Here is a 22,212-nt window from a genome sequence, read left to right as displayed (position 1 = left end):
TGCCCAGCAAAACATTAACAGGAATATCCTCGGATATCCCCACCTCCCGCAAACCCTTGCCCACACCCCAATCAAGGTACACACGTGCCACTGGCACTGCAGGGCGCACCCCGCCAATTCCATGGATGGACATGGTCTTCCCAGGGATAAGATCCTCCGATTTTACCATCTCCGGCCGCACCAGAGTGCAAGCAGCCCCCGTATCCCTGAGTCCCATAGTCACACAGTCACCTACAGTCACTCTTTGTAGGTTCTCATCTTCATTCCCTTGAACCCTGGAAACAAACAAGACAGCTGGGTGTTCCCCAACTGCTACACACTGCAAATTGTCTCCTTGAGCCTCTTTTGGTCTAGCCACAAATAAAACAGGTGCAGCTCCCCCAGCTGTACCTCCATTTCCATTTGTCGGTGGAGATGGTCTCTTAGAAGGGCAGGTGGCACTCAAGTGCCCAATCTGGTTACACCGATAACACCGGCGGGTATCCCCCTGGCCCGATGTGACCCCTGCTCTGTTGGCTAGAAAAGTTGTTGGTGATAATCTCCCTGCTGGTTTAGGAGTTGGTGGCTGGTAGGCTGCTCTTTTCAAAGTAGATGGTCCCTGTGATGCTTGTACCCCTTTGGTTGTTGGAGTACGGTTGTTGGCATAATCGTTAGCCAGATCTGCCGCCTCTGACGTGGTCTTAGGTTTTCTGTCCAGAATCCACTCTCGGGCCTCCGGACTTCGTGTCCTCAGGAACTGCTCCAGAATCATCAGATCCTCCAGAGCCTCATATGTAGTAACTTGTAGGCCTCCAGCCCATTGCCGGAAAACAGTCCGAAGCTGTCCCGCATATTCAGTGCAACTGTCCGATGTAGCTTGCTGCATCTCTCGAAACTTTTTCCTGTAGAATTCAGGGGTGAGGTTAAAACTTTTTAACAAGGCAGATTTTATGGCCTCATAGTCCTGGTCAACTTCCATTGGTAAGGAAGCAAACACATCCAGGGCTTTCCCCTTCAGACGTGGGGTTAAATACTTTCCCCACTCTTCCTTGGGCAGCTGGTACTGCCGGCACACTTTCTCAAACCCCCTCAAAAACACATCCAAGTCAGTGTCCTTTTCCAGCATTGGAAAGTGTTCCAGACGAGGTCGGTTAGCATATCCATCCCCGTTAACAATGCTTTGGGAAGACGGACTGTATTGCTTTAACCGTAGAAGTTCCAGCTGATACCTCCACTCAGCTTCTCGTTCAGCAGCTGCCCGCTCCGCAGCTCTCTCAGCAGCCTCCCTTTCTCTCTCTCTTTCCGCAGCCTCCCTCTCCCTCTCTCTCTCTCTTTCCGCAGCCTCCCTCTCTCTCTCTCTTTCCGCAGCCTCCCTCTCTCTCTCTCTTTCCGCAGCCTCCCTCTCTCTCTCCTTGTACTGCAGAATCAGGTTGAACTTTAGCTGAGGATCCACATCCCCCAGATGTTTTAGTGCCACTTGTAACTCAGAGTCCATTACACTCAAGGCGTTAACTTTATCAGGAAAACATCCTTGATCCACAGGCTCTTCCAAAATCACATCTGCTCCAATGGCCTGCTCTGCACAGAGTTTATCATGTTCCAGGAGATCCAAAATCAGCTGCTCTTTGCTTTTGCCAAAAATTTGTATATTCCTTTCTTGACAAACCAGCTCCAGAGATTCTTTTGGCTGTCGTCGATATGCCTCCATAATGCAGTATGGTAGAGAAAACAAAAAAGGAGAGGAACGAACTGTTTTGCACTGTATGTCTGTAATTAGGCACTGAGTAATGTCTTTGGGAAATTACACAAAACCCATGTAATTTCTTCTAGTACTAAAATCACCAAACCGGGCAATACAAATAGCACTAAAAAAACTCTAGATATCCCACCTAGCTGCCGCCAAGTTTGTCACGGTCAGGACTACTTGCCAAGCCGTGACTGTGTGGAGGGTGTGGGCATGAAGGGGTTAATAGCACCAGGCCTCTGGATTTACTAACTAGACCCCTTAACAAGGCATCAGTTATACCAAATTAACCCCCAAATCCTGCCTGTATCCCCCCAGGTAGTCTGCCACCACTCACGATTTTGATACCGGATTCGTGAGAAATCCGAATTAGAACCTTTATCTCTATATATATATATCAACCCACCCCGGGCACACAACATATATATATCCTGTAGAACTCAATAACAATACGGTAACGTGTTATCCTCTCTTAGGGTTTGTGGATATCGATACTAGAGCCCAAAGACAGACTTAGATTTTGAATATTTTAATAACAAAAAGACAAAGATTACACAGTGCCAGAATTACAAAAAACAAGACATACAAAATAAAAGTAAAACAGCAAACAGTTCTTAAAAACAATGGGACTTAAACACAGGACCCTCACGCACGAGTTTCTCCAATAAGTAGGCCTGTGGGAACTCCTTAAGTCCAGATGGTTCTTACGATGTTGTTCCGATCAGAGTATATCATGGAGTTCTGCTTTTCGGTCGCTGCATTGTCCCTAAATCACACTCTGTTTCAAGAAAACCCCCCTCTGACCACATGACCGATTATATGACACCATCCCCAAGAATCGGGTCCCATCTTTGATGTGCCAATAAGTTATGGTGGGGTAAAGGTGATGGAACCCCCCCCACTCAAGATAGGAATGGAATTCCTATAACTAAGGATCCTTATCAGTTAGGCCATGAATCACCACAGGGGTCCTTTGGGAAAATGACACCTCTAGCCAGAACAGATACAGAGGGCATTCACAAAGAAACACATTAAATCAACCTCAGATTAACTCATGGAATGCTCAAACAAAGAAACTAACCACCTCTGCTGGGTTACCCTTCCATGCATCCACTACATTATATGAGTTAATCATGACACCCCCTATATGCCACTCTGCCTCCAGAAATGCCTTATACCCCCTATATGCCACTCTGTCCCATGATATGCCTTCTAACCCCCTATATGCCACTCTGCCATATAGGGGGTTAAAAGGCATATCATGGGACAGAGTGGCATATAGTGGGTATAAGGCATTCCTGGAGGCAGAGTGGCATGAAGGGGGTTAAAAGGCATATCATGGGGCACTCTGCCTCCAGAAAAGCCTTATGCCCCCTATATGCCACTCTGCCTCCCTGATATGCTTTATACCCTCCTATATGCCACTCTGCCCCATAATATGCCTTTTAATCCCCTATATGCCACTCTGCCTCCAGAAATGCCTTTTACTCCCTATGTCACTCTGTCTCCAGAAATGCCTTATACCCCCATATGCCACTCTGCCTCCCTGATATGCCTCAACCCTCCTATATGCCCCTCTGCCCCTTGATATGCCTTTTAACCCCCTTTTTGCCACTCCACCTCCAGATATGCCTTTTGACCCCCTATATGTCACTCTGCATCCAGAAATGCCTTATACCCCTATATGCCACTCTGTCCCATGATATGCCTTCTAACCCCCTATATGCCACTCTGCCATATAGGGGGTTAAAAGGCATATCATGGGACAGAGTGGTATATAGGGGGGTATAAGGCATTTCTGGAGACAGAGTGGCATAAAAGGGGTTAAAAGGCATATCATGGGGCACTCTGCCTACAGAAAAGCCTTATGCCCCCTATATGCCACTCTGCCTCCCCAATATGCTTTATACCCTCCTATATGCCCCTCTGCCCCACGACATCCCTTTTAACTCCCTTTATGCCACTCTGCCTCCAGATATGCCGTTGACCCCCTATATGTCACTCTGCATCCAGAAATGCCTTATACCCCTATATGCCACTCTGGCATATAGGGGGTTAAAAGGCATATCATGGGACAGAGTGGCATATAGGGGGGTATAAGGCATTTCCGGAGGCAGAGTGGCATAAAGGGGGTGAAAAGGCATATCATGGGGCACTCTGCCTCCAGAAAAGCCTTATACCCCCTATATGCCACTCTGCCTCCCTGATATGCCTCAACCCTCCTATATGCCACTCTGTCCCATGATATGCCTTCTAACCCCCTATATGCCACTCTGCCATATAGGAGGTTAAAAGGCATATCATGGGACATTTTTGTTTACTTTATATGGCAAGCCGATCCAGCTTGCCATATTAAATAAAAAATAATATATGCCACTCTGTCCCATGATATGCCTTCTAACCCCCTATATGCCACTCTGCCATATAGGGGGTTAAAAGGCATATCATGGGACAGAGTGGCATATAGGGGGTATAAGGCATTTCTGGAGGCAGAGTGGCATGAAGGGGGTTAAAAGGCATATCATGGGGCACTCTGCCTCCAGAAAAGCCTTATGCCCCCTAAATGCCACTCTGCCTCCCCGATATGCTTTATACCCTCCTATATGCTCCTCTGCCCCATGATATACCTTTTAACCCCCTTTATGCCACTCTGCCTCCAGATATGCCTTTTGACCCCCTATATGTCACTCTGCATCCAGAAATGCCTTATACCCCTATATGCAACTCTGGCATATAGAGGGTTAAAAGGCATATCATGGGACAGAGTGGCATATAGGGGGATATAAGGCATTTCTGGAGGCAGAGTGGCATATAGGGGGACACACTTACATACACACACATGCCGATTTTTTTTGTTTTTAACAAATACAAAAAACATTATACAGTACAAAAAATACATTATTTTACTCACCTTCTACTTCTCTTGACTTCCTGGTAGCTGCACACTGTTCTCCTCTATGCTGACAGGATGCCACTGACCTGACATCCGGTGCTGCAGCAGTCTGAGTGCGAGGGGGCGGAGCTTCCATCTCACGCTGCTCCCATAACTATGCAGCCATCAGACTGCTGGGAATGTAATCTAAACGGCCGATGCGTGCTGATGCCGCCGGCCGGAGCTACTTTAACACTTTTTTTTTATTATTTATATGGTAAGCTGGATCGGCTTGCCATATAAAGTAAAAAAATAGTATTAAAGCAGAGCCGGCCGGCGGCATCAGCACGCATCGGCCGTTCAGATTACATTCCCAGCAATCTGATGGCCGCATAGTGATGGGAGCAGCGTGAGGGGTGAAAGGTCAGTGCGAGGGGGTGGAGCTTTCACCCCTCACACTGCTCCCATCACTAGACGGCCATCGCACACGGCTGCTGGGTGCTGGTGCCGGCCGGCCGCATCAGCACCCAGCGGCCGCTTTGATTAGATTTCGGGCAGCCTGGGGGGCAGCTCAGCGGCTGTCTTCATGGCCGCCCAGCCCACGGACCTTCCGGCCCACCGGGAAATTTCCCGGTATCCCGGTGGGCCAGTCCGGCCCTGCCAGCACCCAAATTACACACATAGGACGTGACATCTTTGTCCCCAAACAGCCCGGCCTGTGCCATCTTTGTCCCATAAACACGCTACCTGTGCCACCTTTTGTCCCATAAACACCCTGCTTGTGCCATCTTTGCCTTTACACAAATCAATTAAACATCTATGATACACAGACACATTTACAGTCACTCACTAATTCACACAATTCATTCACACAATGAGTTATTCTCTCACTCTTTCACACAAATTATTTACACATATGCATTAATGCCTTCTCAGAAATTCATTAATTCTCTCACTTATTCACACAAATTATCCACACATTAATTCATACTCACTCATTCACACAATGTATCCACACAGTAATTCATTAATTCTCTCACTCATTCACACAATTCATCCACACATTAATTCATTTATTCTATCACTCATTCTAACTCTTTATTTCAATATTCTTACTACCCTCCATTCTCACCATCTACCCCCCTCTCACTATCTACCCCTACTGCATTGGTTGATGGCAGACGAGCCCCCTGCTGGCGACCAATAGAGTCGCTCGTACAAACTTTATAAATCCTGGTGCCGCAACTTGGCCGGGAGAGACCACTAGTCTCACTGCTCCAAAAGTTAATGACCAATCATTTGTATGGACAAGTCATTTGTATGACAAGTCACTTGTATAGACCTTTAACTCTTGGAACGGGGAGACCATGGCGACCAATAAACTTTTAAAATCCGCAACTTGGCTCCAAGAGTTAAAGGTCCATACGGATGACAAATAGAGTCGCACGTACGGACCTAATACTATTGGAGCGGGACAAGTTGCTCTGTCAGGAGTTAATGGGCAGTGCGAGTGAGCCCATTGGTCGCCCTCAGGGGCCTCCTCTGGCATCAACCAATTTGTTGATGCCAGAGGCGGGCAATAGAGTGGCTTGCACGGACCTTTAACTCTTGACGGCGAACCTATGGATTTCTGCTCCCATTATCTACACAGCATCTCAGGGGTTAACGGTAGTGGAAATCCGTAGGTTCGCCGTCAGGAATTTAACTCCTTTAACTCCTGACAGCGAACCTACGGATTTCTGCTTCCGTTTACCCCTGCGATGCTGTGTAGATAAGGTGGCTAAATGGGGAAGGGACCAGGGAGATTAGTAGACGAAGACTAACACGAAGATTCTTCGTCTACGTTTTGCATGTTCGTAGGTTCGGTATTCCGGCTGAACAACGAAAACGCACCCTTCGTGTTAGTTTTCATGCTCGCTCGAATAGGAATGCACAAGTCTAGTAAAAACAGCCCAAAAGGTACCCTGGAGAATAGCATGTTTATGGGTATTGAAACTGTGATGGACTTGTGACCCCACACTTTTATTTAAGGTAAGTAACACAGCAAAATAGGACAAAAAAAATCATTAACAATATTAATATATTTATATGATTGTTAACAGCAATCACACTCCTATCATGCCCAGGCATACCCAGATTCCAGCATGTACTAGCTGACTTGGCATGAAAGGAGTGTGATTGCTGTTAGCATCTATATAAATCTATCATATACACAAACACTGTAACAGTCACTCACTAATTCACACTTTCATTCACATAATTAATTCACACTATCATTTATATTCTCACCCATTCACACAAATTTACACATTCATTAATGCTTTCTCACAAACTCATTAATTATCACCCTCATTCAGAGAATTCATCCACACATTCACTCATTCTCACTATCTACCTTTCCCCCTTTTCTACCTCCTTCTCACTATCTACCCCCCTCCCCACTATCTACCCTCTCCCCCTTTGTAGTGGTTTTGGACTTACCATTCAGAAGTCCTGCCGTGGGAGCACGACGCCTCAGTCTTCCTGCTCTGCCGCTGCTTCCTGCTCTGCCGCTGCTTCCTGCTTCACTGCTGAGCGCCGAAATATGACTTCATATTTTGGCGCTCTGCATGAGATGCCGGCACCACGACGGAGTTAGAAGCCTCGCGAAGGAGACTGAAGGGCGCCGAGCGGTTCCTCCGCGTAAAAAATAAAAATAAAAAAATGACGAGGCTGCCGGGGATCTGGGCAATCAGGGACATGTGGTCACCCTAGCCCGTGGCACCCCCCTGATGAGCGACCCCCGGGGCGGACATACATTATTTATGTATACCTGCAAATACAGGGTTAATATGTCTTATTCAGTTGATTAATACCTGCAATGCTGTTTCCATGTATTCATTTGATCTATACCTGCGATTACAGGATTTGTATGTCTGATTCTGTTTATTTGATATATACCTTCAGTGCTGAGATCACAAGTGAATTTCAATTGATCTGGGTTTGTGTGTTGATCTATACCTGCTATCGGCAGCAGGGACTAATATTTATATATATATGGGCAGCAGGGGCTAGTAAATGGGTTTTAGATATTTGGACAGGGGCGCAATTTCAGTGCTTGCCATAGGAGCTATTTTCAGTAGATACGCCTCTGGTACCAGGGGTAACTAGTAGTCCCAATAGACCCCTTGTACCCATCTCTCCAAAAACAGAACCCCCTCCAAGGCCAGGGCCCATAGTTTGTAGGGAGGAGGCTGGCCCCCAGGCCTCTCCAGGATGCAAGGGCATGGAGGCTTCCGTGAAAATCATCCCAACGGTTAAATACGGTGGAGAGAGCATCATGATTTGCTCTGCTTTCCTGCCTCGGGGTGTGGACAGCATGCCATCATGGAGGGGACAATGCATTCCCAAGTTAATCAAGGTATCTTACAGGATAATGTCAGGATGGCTGCACACCAACTGAAGTTCAGTAGTTAGGTCATGTAGCAGGACAATGACCCTAAACATCAAAGTATATCTACTACAGAATGGCTTAACAAAAAAAAGAAAATCTGACTTTTGGAGTGGTCCAGTCAGAACCCAGACCTAAACCCGTTAGAAGTGTTGTGGGATAACATAAAGAGAGCCATTCACACCAGACATCCTAAGAATAGGGCTGAACTTAAGCAGTTTTGTAAGAAGGAATGGTCTTAATGCCTCCTAAATGTCTTATCTGCAGCTACCATAAGTGCATGTTTGAGGTTATTGCTGCCAAAGGAGGTTCGTCTAGTTAATATGGCACCGATTATATCACCAAGTTCCCATCAAGACTACCATACATCCTTGGTATGCTGTAGATACTTGCAGAGTAGCATCTATATCAGGCATTTAAGTGTTATCACTTTTACAGAGGTTATATTGAGGAAATTATATAAATAAATAACAAGGAAATTAATGATATTAGAACTGCAGAGAATAAAAAAAAATAGTAAACCAAATTTACACAAACACTTTTTGTCTGGACAGTAGGTTAGGTACGTGAGCAGGCACGGGTCAGTGCAGGCGGGAAATAATCAAAGTACATGCTATAATCCGTGCATGCACCGTACTATTAGTAGGTGCACGTGCACGGCGAGCATGTGCATATGCCCGTCAAGGCCTGTGCTGCATCCTCGTGGTGGAGCCTTGAGCGCACCCCTGTCACCCGAAGGTAAGACACGATGGTGGTCGTGACACATTTTGTCAGGCCTGAGCAAGGGTTTTGCATGAGCTTAATGGGATATTAGGGGCAATGGGACAGTAAAGTACCGTAACACCCCAGGGGTTGTGTACTATAATCCCCATTATACATGTGCAGATGTTATAGCATAGTCCTCATCAACATTCAGTTAGCCAGACAGATATGATACAGTGCAGCTCATAGTAAGCATAAGCACACACAGTAGTGAGCATGACATATATTATACAGCATAAATCCCATTACTATATAGTGATCCAGATGCTGATAGTCGAACTACATAACTCCCATCACTATACATTTAGCCAGATAATAACAGTAATACTGCCCATCATTTTATAGCAAGGCAGACACTGACAATGGGACAGCATTCACACTCTCACGCTCTTACTCATTCCTATCCACACTCTTTTACATTATCACTCTTATTCATGTTCTCTCACACTCTGACATTCTAGCTCACTCTTACTCAATCTCACTCTTACGCAATCTATCTCATATTCTCTCTCACACTCCTACTCTCTAACTCTCACACTCACACTCTCTAACTCTCTTATACTCTCACACACTTTTTTCATGCTCACTCACTTATGTATGTTCTCTCACCCCTACTCAATCACTATTACTCATGCTGTCACACTCTCATGCTCTATCACATGCTCTCACTCACGCCGTCTCATACTCTCAATAACTCTCTCACGCTCTCACTCACACACTCTGTCTCCCTACCTCCTCTGCCAACCGTGTCCATGTCTCCTTTCCTGCAGCTTCAATTCTTCTCTTGCCTCTCCTTCTTCTGTCCTCTTCTCCCTGGTACCAGCTCCGCTGACTAAGTCCTCATGGGGCACTTCCTCATAAGGGTGGAAGAGGGTATTTGCAGAGGCTCCGCCCCTTCGAAGAAACACCCTGGAAGGAGAAGGAAGGTGCGTAGCTTCACTTAGCCGCAGAGACCCAGAGAGCCCTCCAACAGGCTTTACTGAGTCTCCTCAGCTAGTGAAGAGAGGCGAGAGACACATATTTCAGGACAAAATTTTGCTGGGACAGCGCCTCAAAAACCAGGACAGTTCAGGGAAAATTGGAACAGAGAGCAATTAAGCTGTTTTATCTGAACACTCCATGGCAGGGTTATATGAACAAAATAAACACACTGTAGTTTTGCTCACTACCCTTGGGCAGCTTGCAAGCTCACCAATTTAAATAAATGCAATTTTCTTTAAAGGCAGTCTGGTAGCATCTTTCCCCTGCCCTGCTCTGCTCACAAATAACTCCTCAAGGTTCTTGGCTTGGCCTGCTTTTTATAGCACATAATAAGCCACAGGTGGCCCTATTCAATTTACCAGAAAGGACTTTTCATTACACAGACGATCTTGTGACCGGAGGATTCAGGTGTCGACCTGGAGAAGCAGCACTTGCCCCAGCCCCCCCCAAAGAGCTGGTATGTGCCATAATCGCCCCCAAACTTGTTTGTGCCTTCTTTGCCCCTCCTTCCAACATACACTCTGGCACATATGCATACATGCTTACACAAATTACACACACTTACTCATATTCACTAACACATACATACACACACAATTTGACATCCATGTTCACATACACGCAATTAGACATCCATGTGCGAGCAGCCTCGGTTTCACTGTGGGGTCATGTGACCCTGATGCCCCTCCCTGTGCCAGTTCCAAATCGTTTAGAAAGGGTGTTTCTAAACTATTTTGAATCAATATGAGGAGACGCGAACAAGGGGTAGTAACGCTAGTGGTCATGGGTGAACAAAGAGTGCATACACTCACTGGCCACTTTATTAGGTACACCTTGCTAGTACAGAGTTGGACCCCCTTTTGCCTTTATAACTGCCTTCATTCTTTGTGGCATACTTTCAACAAGGTGCTGGAAACATTCCTCAGGCATTTTGGTCTATATGGACATCACGCAGTTGATGCAGATTTGTTGGCTCCACATCCATGATGCCAATCTCTCGTTCCACCACATCCCAAAGGTGCTCTATTTGATTGCGATCTGGCAACTGTTGAGGCCAGCGGAGTGCAGTGATCTCATTGCCATGTTCAAGAAACAAATTTGAGATGATGTGAGCTTTGTGACATGGTGCATTATCCAGCTGGAAGTAGACATTATATATGTATATATGTGTGAACATGATTGGCCTGGTTTTACTTTTATTTTATAAACCACTATCTATTTGTATCTATATCTATTGTAATAATCGACAAGGAAAGCAAAATAACATAGATCATAGCGCGCGGGAACAGTTTCAACTTGAATTTGAACCGGATTGGTTAAAGTAATTGGCTTCTCCGTGATTGGTTCACAAAAAACGCGCGATTTGTGAAAAGAAAGCGGTACGCTGCGGATCTGTTTCATAAGAAAGAAGCTTAAGTTTCAGAAGTTGCTTGTCGGCATTGACAACTTTTCGAATATGGCTACGCCGCCTAAAAGAATGTGTTATAGTCCAATTCTTGATAGCAGCTTCCACAAACGGTCAAAGAAACTTTCAATCGAAGGAAATATTGGTAAGTTATATAATAGATTTTTTGGTAATTTTTTGTGCGTAACCTCGATCATCTGAAACACTTCAAGATGTTGGGTACGGTGTTTTATCTTCTGCGACTATTTGATCACTTTTTTTTTAACGTATATGTTAGTGTGGTTATTTTGCCATGTCACAAAGTTTTAACGGTAGTTCTGGAATAAACCCTATAACTCGATTACGAAAACGTGCACTAAAGGAGTTTCATACTTTCTTGTCTCGGCTTTACTTATAATACAAGAAAACCATTCATAAGCCATTTACAAGATATACCGCTTAAATTTAAGATACCCCTGGCATTTTAAAGGTTGAAAGTAAAATTTGGCGCCAAACTGGTTGCCGCGGTTTTTGTTTACGTTGTCAAATTCAGTTTCCCTCGCTTCCTCGCGTGAATCTACGCGCGCTATGCTGGCTGTAGTAATCTCACTTTAGTTATATCTCCTAATTGGTTTTAATGTAAGCCCGTTTCACTGTAGCTGCAGGTAAATCAACTTTTGTTCGCATCTTGGAAAAGGCTAGCGACGAATGGGAAGTTGTTCCAGAGCCCATTGCGAAATGGTGTAATGTTCAAAACTCTGAAGGCGAACATGAGGTACTAATTGATATTCCTTTCCTCCCTGGAATTATACATGTTTTTTTCTAACGAACGTTGCCTTTCGTATTATTTTATTTTTTGCTGGTTGCAGTAAATGGATATATCCTCTATGCATGGAATTTCCGCTAAACATAAATAATCGCAAGTAAAATGCAACAAATGTATATCTGACTAGTTTATTCTGGCATCTTTTGGCGGGGAACGACAGATCTGATTTGAAACAAATCACTTTTAAACTGTTTTAATCATAGGTAGTAATAAAAAAAAAATTGGCTCCCTGTCATTAATATAATGCAAGGGCTGTACATGAGGAATGTGGAAGCTGAGCAACATCATGTTTAAGGCAAAAATAAGGACATCAATTTAACTCTTATACAATGTCAAAAAAAAAAATTGTATTCTTGTGTGTATGGTTAAACAGAACCGAAAATGCAAGCCTAACTTGTTTTGTTTTTAAAAGCATATGAATATTAGATTTTTATGAAATGACAAGGACAAATTCAGTTAGTTTATTTTGTCCTGCACTACCCGACCATGAGTGAAACATTCATGGTCGGGTAGTGCAGGACAAAATAAACTTTCTTGCCTGGACTGTCCTTTTTGAATTGTTCATGAAGTGGCCATGGATGTATGGTTGGTGGGACACCTGCTTGTCCCTTCAGCCACTGGAGTTAGGTTATCTGTTTTTCTTCTCTTCATTTAACATTTTATTTAAGGGTTTATTTTCCTCCTCTGCATCTCTGCAGACTTTAACCTCCAAAATGGTCATCACATCTCTCGGGTATTTTTTGTTTTGTTTTTACCAGAGCTATGCTTCCAGTGATTTATCCACTTACGAACATCCACCTACCGATGCTCGATTGTTTTCACACCTGCAATATTTTATCCTGTAAGAAGCAGATTTTCTTGGCACCAAGTGCTCTGACTGTGAAACTAGTTTAGAGTTACATTCCCTACCACTTCCACTAGTACTTCTGGGATGCTGGAACAGCCACAAATGGAACCTTTTTGACTGGTTCCAATCTCATACATGCAAATACTCCATCTCAAGCGCTTATCTGGGGGTATAAGGCATATCTGGAAGGCAGTGTGGCAAGCCTGGGCACAAATATGCATAACTGGGGGGCAGGTTGGGGAATAAAAAGAGAAAAAATGGGTCAGACTCATTATAGAAGAATAGTAATCTGAGGACTGGATCCTATAACTGTGAGGATATCCCCGGCTCCTTTTTTTTTTTTCTTCTCTCCCCTCTGAATGTCAGGTATATCAGGATACTTGTTATATCCTATATGTATGACAATAAGTGAACATGTATTTACCTGTATGAGCCCATTGTTTTGTTCCCCTTTTCTTTTTCTGTCCCTTTTTCTCTTTATGAAACTCAATAAAAGAAATATTTAAGTTTTTTTAAACATTTTTCTAAGTCTTTTTTTATTCTGCCATTTTTAAATGAAAAATGTAATTTTTTTTTTATATACGATTAATCGAAAAAATAATCGGCCAACTAATCGATTATGAAAATAATAGTTGGTTGCATCGCTACTCTGGGTTAATTGTCTCCAAAAGGTTGGCTGACCCTCACAATGTGGGTCCCTTTACTGTCCTGTTTGTTTCATCTGTCATACATTTTACCACTGATCCCTCTATTGCCTTTACAAACTTAATTTGGAGAAAGTTCAGACAATTATAATTCACCCAACTGGCCATGCCTGAGTTGGTTTGCATACCTGGTATGAATGGTGGTACAACAATCTTGGCTTCATCATTGTTGGGATGGCCTTCTTTGCCAGGGCTCCTCTTACTTTCTGACAGTGTCTTGCTTTTACAGTTTAGCTTTTGAAACTCTGATTGAAAGAACCATTGAATCTCAGATGCTCTATTATCGCCAATTTATTGGTGTGTAATAAGGAGATTTACATGTCAGGAAATTGGTAATGTCTATGAATTAGTACTGGTGTTAAGACATGGATGAGAAGTCTTGTTGACGGCAGACATGAAGTAAATTTGTACATCATGAAGTACAAAAATCTACATTAAACTTACTGTTTACATTTTCTTTAAAACCTGAATATCTTAAGATTGCTACAATCCACTGAGTATAAATTTTAAGCAGCTGTAGGTTTTTTTGAATGACCATGTGCTAAAAAACGCAATTTTAATTCAAAAGGTACACCTGGTATGTTGCATGGTCAAAGCAGTCTATAATGTCAAAATATATAAACACCATGTTTGCTCGATTATAAGACGACCCCCCAAAATTTGAATATTTAGAAAAAAAGCCTGCATATGAGAATACCCTATAAGAGGTTTTAATAATAAATATTCACATTTACCTCCCTGATATGCCACTCTGCCCCCCCCCCCTCTGCTGCTACCCGGGGTAGTAGTAGTAGTAGTAGTAGTAGTAGCAGCAGGTCATGTCACACCGGTGCTCTGTAATAGGAGCCCTGGCGGAAGTGTAGGGTAGCAGTGGTGACTGCGTGCATTGCACAGACATTCATGGGCTGCCGGAGAGGAGGATCCAAGTCCTCTGCAGGGAGTCTTGATCTTTGTCTTGTAGTCAGATTATAAAACAACCTCAAATATACCAGCATTTGATATGGGAAAATAAGTCTTGTAATCAAGCAAGTATGGTATTTCCAGTAAAGCTAATTTTGAGTAACGCTTATTTCAATTTTATTTTTTTCTGTTCAAGGAGCTGTCTACATCTCAAAAAAGTGGAGGAAATCTACTTCAGATGTTGTATGACAAACCCTCTAGATGGGCTTACACATTTCAAACATATGCTTGCCTTAGCAGAGTAAAGGCACAGCTTAAGCCTGTTTCTGGTAAATTACGTGAAGCTGATCACCCAGTGCAGTTTTTTGAAAGATCTGTGTACAGTGACAGGTAGGTGTTTTAAAACCTCCCATAACAAACCCCAATAGATTGCATAATCCAATACTTTAAAATCTTAACTAAAGATTTATTTCATTTACTTGAACCTCCAAGAAAACATAGTATGTGTTAATCCTCAAATGGGATTGTGAAAGATAAATGTGTAGCTGGTTAATTTAAAAGGTTCTTGAACTGTATCCAGTTTCCAAATATTGCAGGACACATCTGCAAGCTGGGGGGCTATGAAAGGGTCAAATGCTTATGGTGGGATTCTGCAGAAAGGGAATGACAGACTTAAAGGGGACACTTAGCTATCATGCTGCTAATTTAAGAGTTATTTAGAGTTGGGAATCTATCTGTAGAGATCAGTATCGTGAAGATTTCCAGCAATAAAATTTTAGCTGTTGCTTTATAGTATGCAATTATAAATCCCTTTTGAAAAATATGCATCTGCAAAGATACCCTTATTGTAGTGATGAATAAAATGTATACCTTCTATGACAATATAAACATGTATTCTTTTTACCTCTAGATATGTATTTGCTTCAAGCTTGTTTGAATCTGGAAGCATCAGTGAAACTGAATGGGCTATATATCAAGATTGGCACACTTGGCTACTCAATTCATTTGAAAGTGAAATAGAATTGGATGGTATAATCTACCTCAGAGCTACCCCAGAGGTAAGGAACTTATTTAAAAGGAGCAAATTAATTCTGCAGTTTTGCAAGTACACTTGTTGTCAACCTTATAGGATATACAATAAGTAATGTTAACTGAGGGCTAGCCAACTCAAATGTGCTTAATTGTAGTAATTGATGCATAATACAGTAACAAATGCATGGTGAGGCTCCTGGTTAGTAGTATCAACAACTAAAAACAGTGCATGGCAGCATCACTCTTCTCTAATCTTAAACCTTCAGAACATAACTAATTTTGGTTTTATGAACTCTTTACACTAACAGGATAATATTATGCAGATGTGAAAAGCCTCTGTCACATTATTTTTCTACCAAAACTATGTACATCCAGTCTAATATACTTTTCAGACATGCTGAGTATCTATGAAAGTAGTTTGTATTTGTTAGACAAGTGAAGTAGCTTCATGCCTAAAACATTTCCTTTTGGTTAGTGTCCAAAGTGCTATGAAAATATTTGCATCTCCCGATTTCTTTTATTTTTGCATATTGTGACATCTTAAATGTTTCATTTCAAGCTAATTTTATTATCAAACAAATATAACTTACTGCCAGCCTAGTTGAATAAAACATATCCAAAAGCTGAAGGGCAGTTGGGTTATGCAGCTGAAAAATCATCCGAAGCACACAAGGCAAGGCCACCTCTGTGGCTCAAAAGAAACAGTTTTTTGGGTGGCTGACATAACTCTGATTCAAATGCTGTGGCAGTTCAAGCTTGAAAACTCTCCGATGTGGTTGAATTAAAACAGTTCTGCCACGACTAGACCAAAATACCTCCACAGCAATGTAAGACGCATTGTTAGTTATCACAAAAATTGGACTGCGGTTGTTGCCGTCAGTTTTTTTTTTTACATGAGTAAATCAAATCACTCAAATGAAATCATTTAAAAGCTATCTTGTTTACTCACATTTTCTGTCTGATATGAAAATTAGTTGGATGATCTGAAGCACTTCAATATGACAAGCAAAAATAGAAGAAATTGGGAATTTTGTACATCCATAGCACTGTACATGCTTGAAGTTCTATATTTTCAGTACTAGAGACTCTTACTCGATATTTTTACCTCCTATAAAATGGTTGTGGTAATCCACATATGCTATTTTCTTATTTTAACAAAGAAATGCATGGGCAGATTGCATGTTCGTGGTAGAGAAGAGGAACAAGGAATTGAGTTGGAGTACTTGAAATCCTTACATTACAAACACGAGAAGTGGCTTTATGACAGAACTATGCAGTAAGTAATTTGTATATTCATGGAAATACTGTACACTTTCCAACACTTTACTGCTTATTTATGGTAGGTTGAATTTAAAGGGACCCTTTAGCCCTTATGCGCTTTAATGCATATGATAGCGGAGTGGTCCCCTTAAATTCTCCATGCAATTAACCCATACATTTGGCCTAACTAAGTTTACAGCTGTCTGAACCTAACACGGTATAATACCTGGCAGCCAACTCCATTGCTGGTTTGCTGGGAAATATTCTTGTATGAATCAGTACTTTGGATTTTGTTTGCTTTTAAAAAAAACTTTTTTTTACCTTACTCAAGATCACATCTTGCAACCTGCTTGCCGTCAATACAGGCACTTAGAGTGCCCGTATTGGCAGATAACGTTAGCAGGTAATAAGACTAAGGGGACCACTCGGCTATCACATGCATCATATGGTTTGGGTCAATTTTTCTTTAAAGTGGCAAAACTTTAACGCCACTTTAAACTAGCATGTCCTGGTTACAGGGTGCTCTCTGTGAAAGCATGGGAAATGTTGAGTGGTGTTACAGTGTTAGGGCTCACTCAGTATGAAGGAGATCTTGAAGGGTTAGGGTAGTTCCAGCCATCTTAGAACAGTATAGAAGATGTTGAGCTTTGTAGGGAGAAATCATATCCTACCCTTCTGGTTACTACAAATAGTAAATAACTTCTGGCTGAGGCTTAACACAATTGTCTATCTTGCAGTAACAATCACACCTTAAGCCCTTCTCAGCATGGCTAACAAATATCACAGAGAGATTGCTGTTCAAGATAAGGCTTACTGTTTTTGTTTTTTTGTTTTTTCTCTTTAGTGTTGATTTTAAGCCCCTTAGCCATATACCAGTTCTGGTTTTGGATGCAAACGAAGACTTTAAAAATGATAAAATAAGACAAGAATCGCTTATGGACAAAGTAAGTTTACATATTTGACCAGAGCCTCCACTTTTTATAACTAGTATTTTTCATTAAAGAGTAAAATGAACTGAGGTGTTTATTATATGACCAAATGTAACTTGACAACCCTCCTAATTGAGTATAAAATCAAGCACATAGGCAGCCATAGACAAACAAGTGGATGTGTCTATAGCTAACAGATCAGCCACAGAGCAGGAGACCAAGTGCGCTGCAAGTGGGGCTTGTTCTCTGTAGTACAAGATACTACGGAGGAAAGGAATTTACAAAGTTCCAAACTGTCTGTTCCATCTGGAGCTTTGTGGAATAGGTTTCAATGGCTGAGCAGCAGCAGGGGTGTTGATGTCAGTTACAACCTGGTTCTGCAAAGTATGTTATGGTTAACTTGAACTTAACAAATCTCTCCTCCTTTTTTCAGGTCAAGGACTTCTTGATTTCGTTATAACGCTGAAATGTCTGAAATCCACTACAACATTTTTGTAATACAAGACTAATAGTCTTTTCATTGTGCATATATATTCCAGTGTGTTATTGGGGAAGGAATTGCAGAGCTGCCATCAATGCCTATTTCTAATACCCAACAGTAGGTATAACTGAGTTTGTTTAAATACTACACCTTCTAAGAAGGTTATTTTTTATAATTCCTCTTGTATACCAGTCATTTATTTAAATATAATCATTTTCAAATAAGATTTTTAAATAAGATTTGCATTGAAAATGTACAATTTATTAAAAGCCCATGACTTATTCCTGAATCGGGTACAGATTCCATTTTTATGACAGAATAGTCTGACAAACAGATCTAATTTGCAGGCATTAACCAATGTGGCATTTTAGTCTAGCAATATTCTAACACTATGTAAATACATTGTCCTTTTTAAAAACCGACAAGAAAACTGATTAATGGGAGCTACTTTATGTATTTTAAGTATAATTCTAAATATGAGCCAAGCTGCATTAGTGATACTGTTTGATCTAAAGGGGCAAATAAGTGTTGCTTAATCGAATTTTCTAGCCCCATCTAGGGTAAAAGGTAGCAAAAAGGTGAACAGGTGAAAAAGACAATGACCACCTCCTTTTTAGGAGAATCTATGCTATTCAAACTAGTATCTATTATCTATACTATCTAGTCCATGGTAGACTTTCTTTTTTCCTAAATTGAATTTGATGGCAGTGAAGAAACATTTGGACGGAAACATGCCTTAATGTGACTACTGGCATAGATGCTTTACGTTGGGAACACATCTACTCCAACTGTAAGAATGTGTACAACATGGCAAACTGTTGGCGTAGCGCTACAAAAATACACTACACAATTGGTAATATTTGCTGTGCTGATAAGAGCCTTTTGACACATTTAGTCTACATTCTTTTCTTACTCGAAAAAGAAATAAGAAAAAAGACTTAATCTTACGTGGGCCTTGTCTATGTTCTAGGCAGCCTTATGTTATCCCATGTATGCTTCTACTGTGATATGACTGAACTCTTGTACACAATGTATTTATAAATGGTCATGTAAAAAATCCTCTTCCATTGATAAATTTTTATTGAGAAATAAAGATATGTTTGATCTTCTCTAAAAGTGAAAGTCTCACAAAAATAAGTGCCAAAACGCCAGAAGGTTTCTTGCCGTTCAGCTAAATTGGGATCAGCTTCTAAGAAAAGTCTTGTTTTGCTTATTTCAACAAAGGCATTCAGAAAGGAATCTAGCACCTGTCTCATGAACCTCAAATGTTAATGAAATTGTACTACTGTGTCCTATATTTCTGCTTTCTAAAACATGTAACAATAAGGTTATAAAAGAAGGTATTAAACTTATGTATAACAAGTGCTGTCTTAACTACATTTTCAAGATTTTGGCATTTCTTGCATTGTGCTTTTGAAAGCTGATTGATTTTTCACATTTCTCATGCTGTTGAATACCTAGGGTTGTCTATTGTACATAAAATATATATTACACACTTATGGGTAATTAAAGGGGGCTGTTAATCAGTCCCAAAAGGGATATTTCAGCAAACCCATTTCACAAATATGAAAACTGAAACATGCGTGTGCCAGTTTTGACCCTATAGTTTCCCTTTAAAGCATACCTAAACTAGGGATGTGAGGAAGTGCTTATAGTCTGAGGCTGTTGGTGAGCAGTTTGCTGTGCAAGAAATTCAACACAACATTGAAATCTGCATAAAAAATAAAGTTCCTGCAAAATTTGGCAAATTGGAGAAGAAATGGCTGCCTCAAAAATTGTCTATTACCCTACTTAATGGGTGTAATTTGAATGGGGGGGCGGTGGCAGGATTCTAAGCTGTTCCAAATGTGACTGCATAGTGTCCACTGTAAAGATTGGTGTAGGGCTGAAACAACGAATCGATAATAATCGATAACGGAAATCGTTGTTGCCGATTTCCGTTATCGATTAATCAAGTGATTGATTAGTTGTTGGAGAACTCGGCTCGTTTTACCTCCTCCGTGAGCGTTTCCCGGCTTCTGCTACGCGTGCTGCAGTCTCCGCCTTCTTTGAGCTACGTGACGCGCTTCAATGTTGGTCTGCCGTTCGAATAAAGTTTTCAGCTTCTTGAAGCTTGGAAGTGGAACGAGTCCATAGCTGAGGTAAGTGATTCTCTGTGTGAATGTCTGTGTGAGAGTGTCAGAGTGGGAGACTGGGTGCAGGGCTGGGTGTGAGTGTGGATGCAGGGCAGAGTGGGGGGGCAGGGCAGGGTGCAGAGCAGAGTGAGAGACGGTGCAAAGTGAGTGGTTTAGGTATTAAAACTAGTTTGATAAATATTGTTTGGGTTCTCGTACTTTGAAAATATTATTTTTTTATTACATCATAACAAAATAAGAATGTTAATGTAAATTTTAAGTTGTTTAACATCCAGTTCATTAAATTTTAAATTAAAAGTTTGCATATTTTTTTTAATCCAATTAATTGAAAAAATAATCGGCCAACTAATCGATTATTAAAATAATCGTTAGTTGCAGCCCTAGATTGGTGTAGGAGGGATAATGGGCTGGGGCTGTTTTAACAATAGTATTTGTATAGCACATTTCCTCTAGTGGGACTATCTAGCAGTTATCGCTAGACTTGTGCATTCGTTTTCGGGTGTACATCAAAACTAACCTAAAGGGTGTGTGTTCGTTAATCCTGAAATACCGAACATGGCAAGATGAAGACACACAACACAGACAATGTTCCTCCTTCGTTTACTAATCTCCCTGGTCCTGGTCTAGCCTACCTTATCTACGCAGCATCACAGGGGTTAACGGGCCATGCGAACAACTATTGGTTGCCTGCAGGGGCCGCCTCCTGGCATCAACCAATTGGCTGATGTCAGAGGAGGCCCCTGCAGGTGACCAATAGACTCACTCATACGGCCCTTTAACTCCTGACAGCGATCCTACGGATTTCTGCTCCCGTTAACCCCTGCGATGCTGCGTAGGTAACGGGAGCAGGAATCCGTAGGTTCGCCGCCGGAGTTTTAAAGACCTTTACCTCTTGTAGCGGAGAGACAGGCCAAGTTCCCTGTCAGGAGTTAAAGGGCCATGCATGCTACTCTATTGGCCGCCTGCAAGGGCCTCCTGTGAGATTTGCTTGCACGGCCCTTTAACTCCTGACGGCGGAACTTGGCCTGGGGAGACCAAGGTGTCCCCGCTCCAAGAGCTAAAGGTCCGTACGAGCGACTCTATTGATCTATTTATTTTTTAATTATAATATTAATTTCCAGTATCAAAAGTAGATGGTAGAATAAAATAACACAGAAACTTACAAATACAAGATCCATGTAGTGTGAAACAAAACATACATTACGCTGATGAGTAAAACCGTAAACATATAAAATTATCCTGGGATGTAAGTAAATTGTTACAATACATGGAAAGGAAGAGGGGAAAAAAAAGTCCAGAGATATGTGCCTTTTTTTAATTATAAGATCATAATTTCTTTAGTTTTGTAATCCAGTTCTCATACATAGTAATTTTCTGCGCTAAACTAACCCAACCAAGGCCATCTGCAATTGAAACTTAACCTGATTTTTTCAAATGTAACAGAGGGTTTAGCTTCTTTCCAGTTTCTTGCAATCCGCAGCTTAACAGCTGCAAAACCATGAATGGTTATTGTCTTTCTCTCTATAGATATGTATGGAGAACTATTTCGAAAGTCTTTTTAATTTTAATATTTGTCATTTTTTCTACTAATTCAAATACATATTTCCATAAGAGCCTTACTTCTTTACATGTCCACCAAATATGTTTGAAGTCTCCCTTATCCTGATTACATCTCCAAAATCTATCTGAAATATTTGGGAACATAGATTTTATTTTTGTCGGTCTCAAATACCATTAATTTATAAGTTTAAAATTTTCTCTAATTGTTGTATAGTGTATATGTCAATTGTATTTCTTTATACCATTCTCTCTCTGTAATTTGTCTCAATGAGTCTCTGGACCATCTAGCTTTAATTGAAGTGGGTGCGATCTCGTCAATTTTTTTTTTATTATTACTTCATGTGATCTGGACTTTTTTTTTTTTTTTAATATCTTATTAAATACAT

The 22,212-nt window shown here is 41.5% G+C and overlaps 1 protein-coding gene across 1 annotated transcript; it reads left to right on the top strand.

Moving 5' to 3' along the window:
• The first annotated feature begins 11,133 nt into the window (after nt 1-11,133).
• LOC128492726 (deoxycytidine kinase 2-like) lies at nt 11,134-19,493 on the top strand. Its single transcript, XM_053465398.1, has 7 exons — nt 11,134-11,318; nt 11,812-11,927; nt 14,626-14,819; nt 15,340-15,487; nt 16,622-16,737; nt 17,566-17,665; nt 18,084-19,493. Exons 1-7 carry the CDS (start codon nt 11,225-11,227, stop codon nt 18,108-18,110), a joined length of 795 nt encoding a protein of 264 aa, XP_053321373.1. The 5' UTR covers nt 11,134-11,224; the 3' UTR covers nt 18,111-19,493.
• Nucleotides 19,494-22,212: the final 2,719 nt, after the last annotated feature.

This window comes from Spea bombifrons, chromosome 4 (genome assembly GCF_027358695.1).
Source record: "Spea bombifrons isolate aSpeBom1 chromosome 4, aSpeBom1.2.pri, whole genome shotgun sequence".
Classification (NCBI taxonomy): domain Eukaryota; kingdom Metazoa; phylum Chordata; class Amphibia; order Anura; family Pelobatidae; genus Spea; species Spea bombifrons.
The sequence above is the reverse complement of the archived record's forward strand: the minus strand, read 5'-3'. Positions and strand labels throughout refer to the sequence as shown.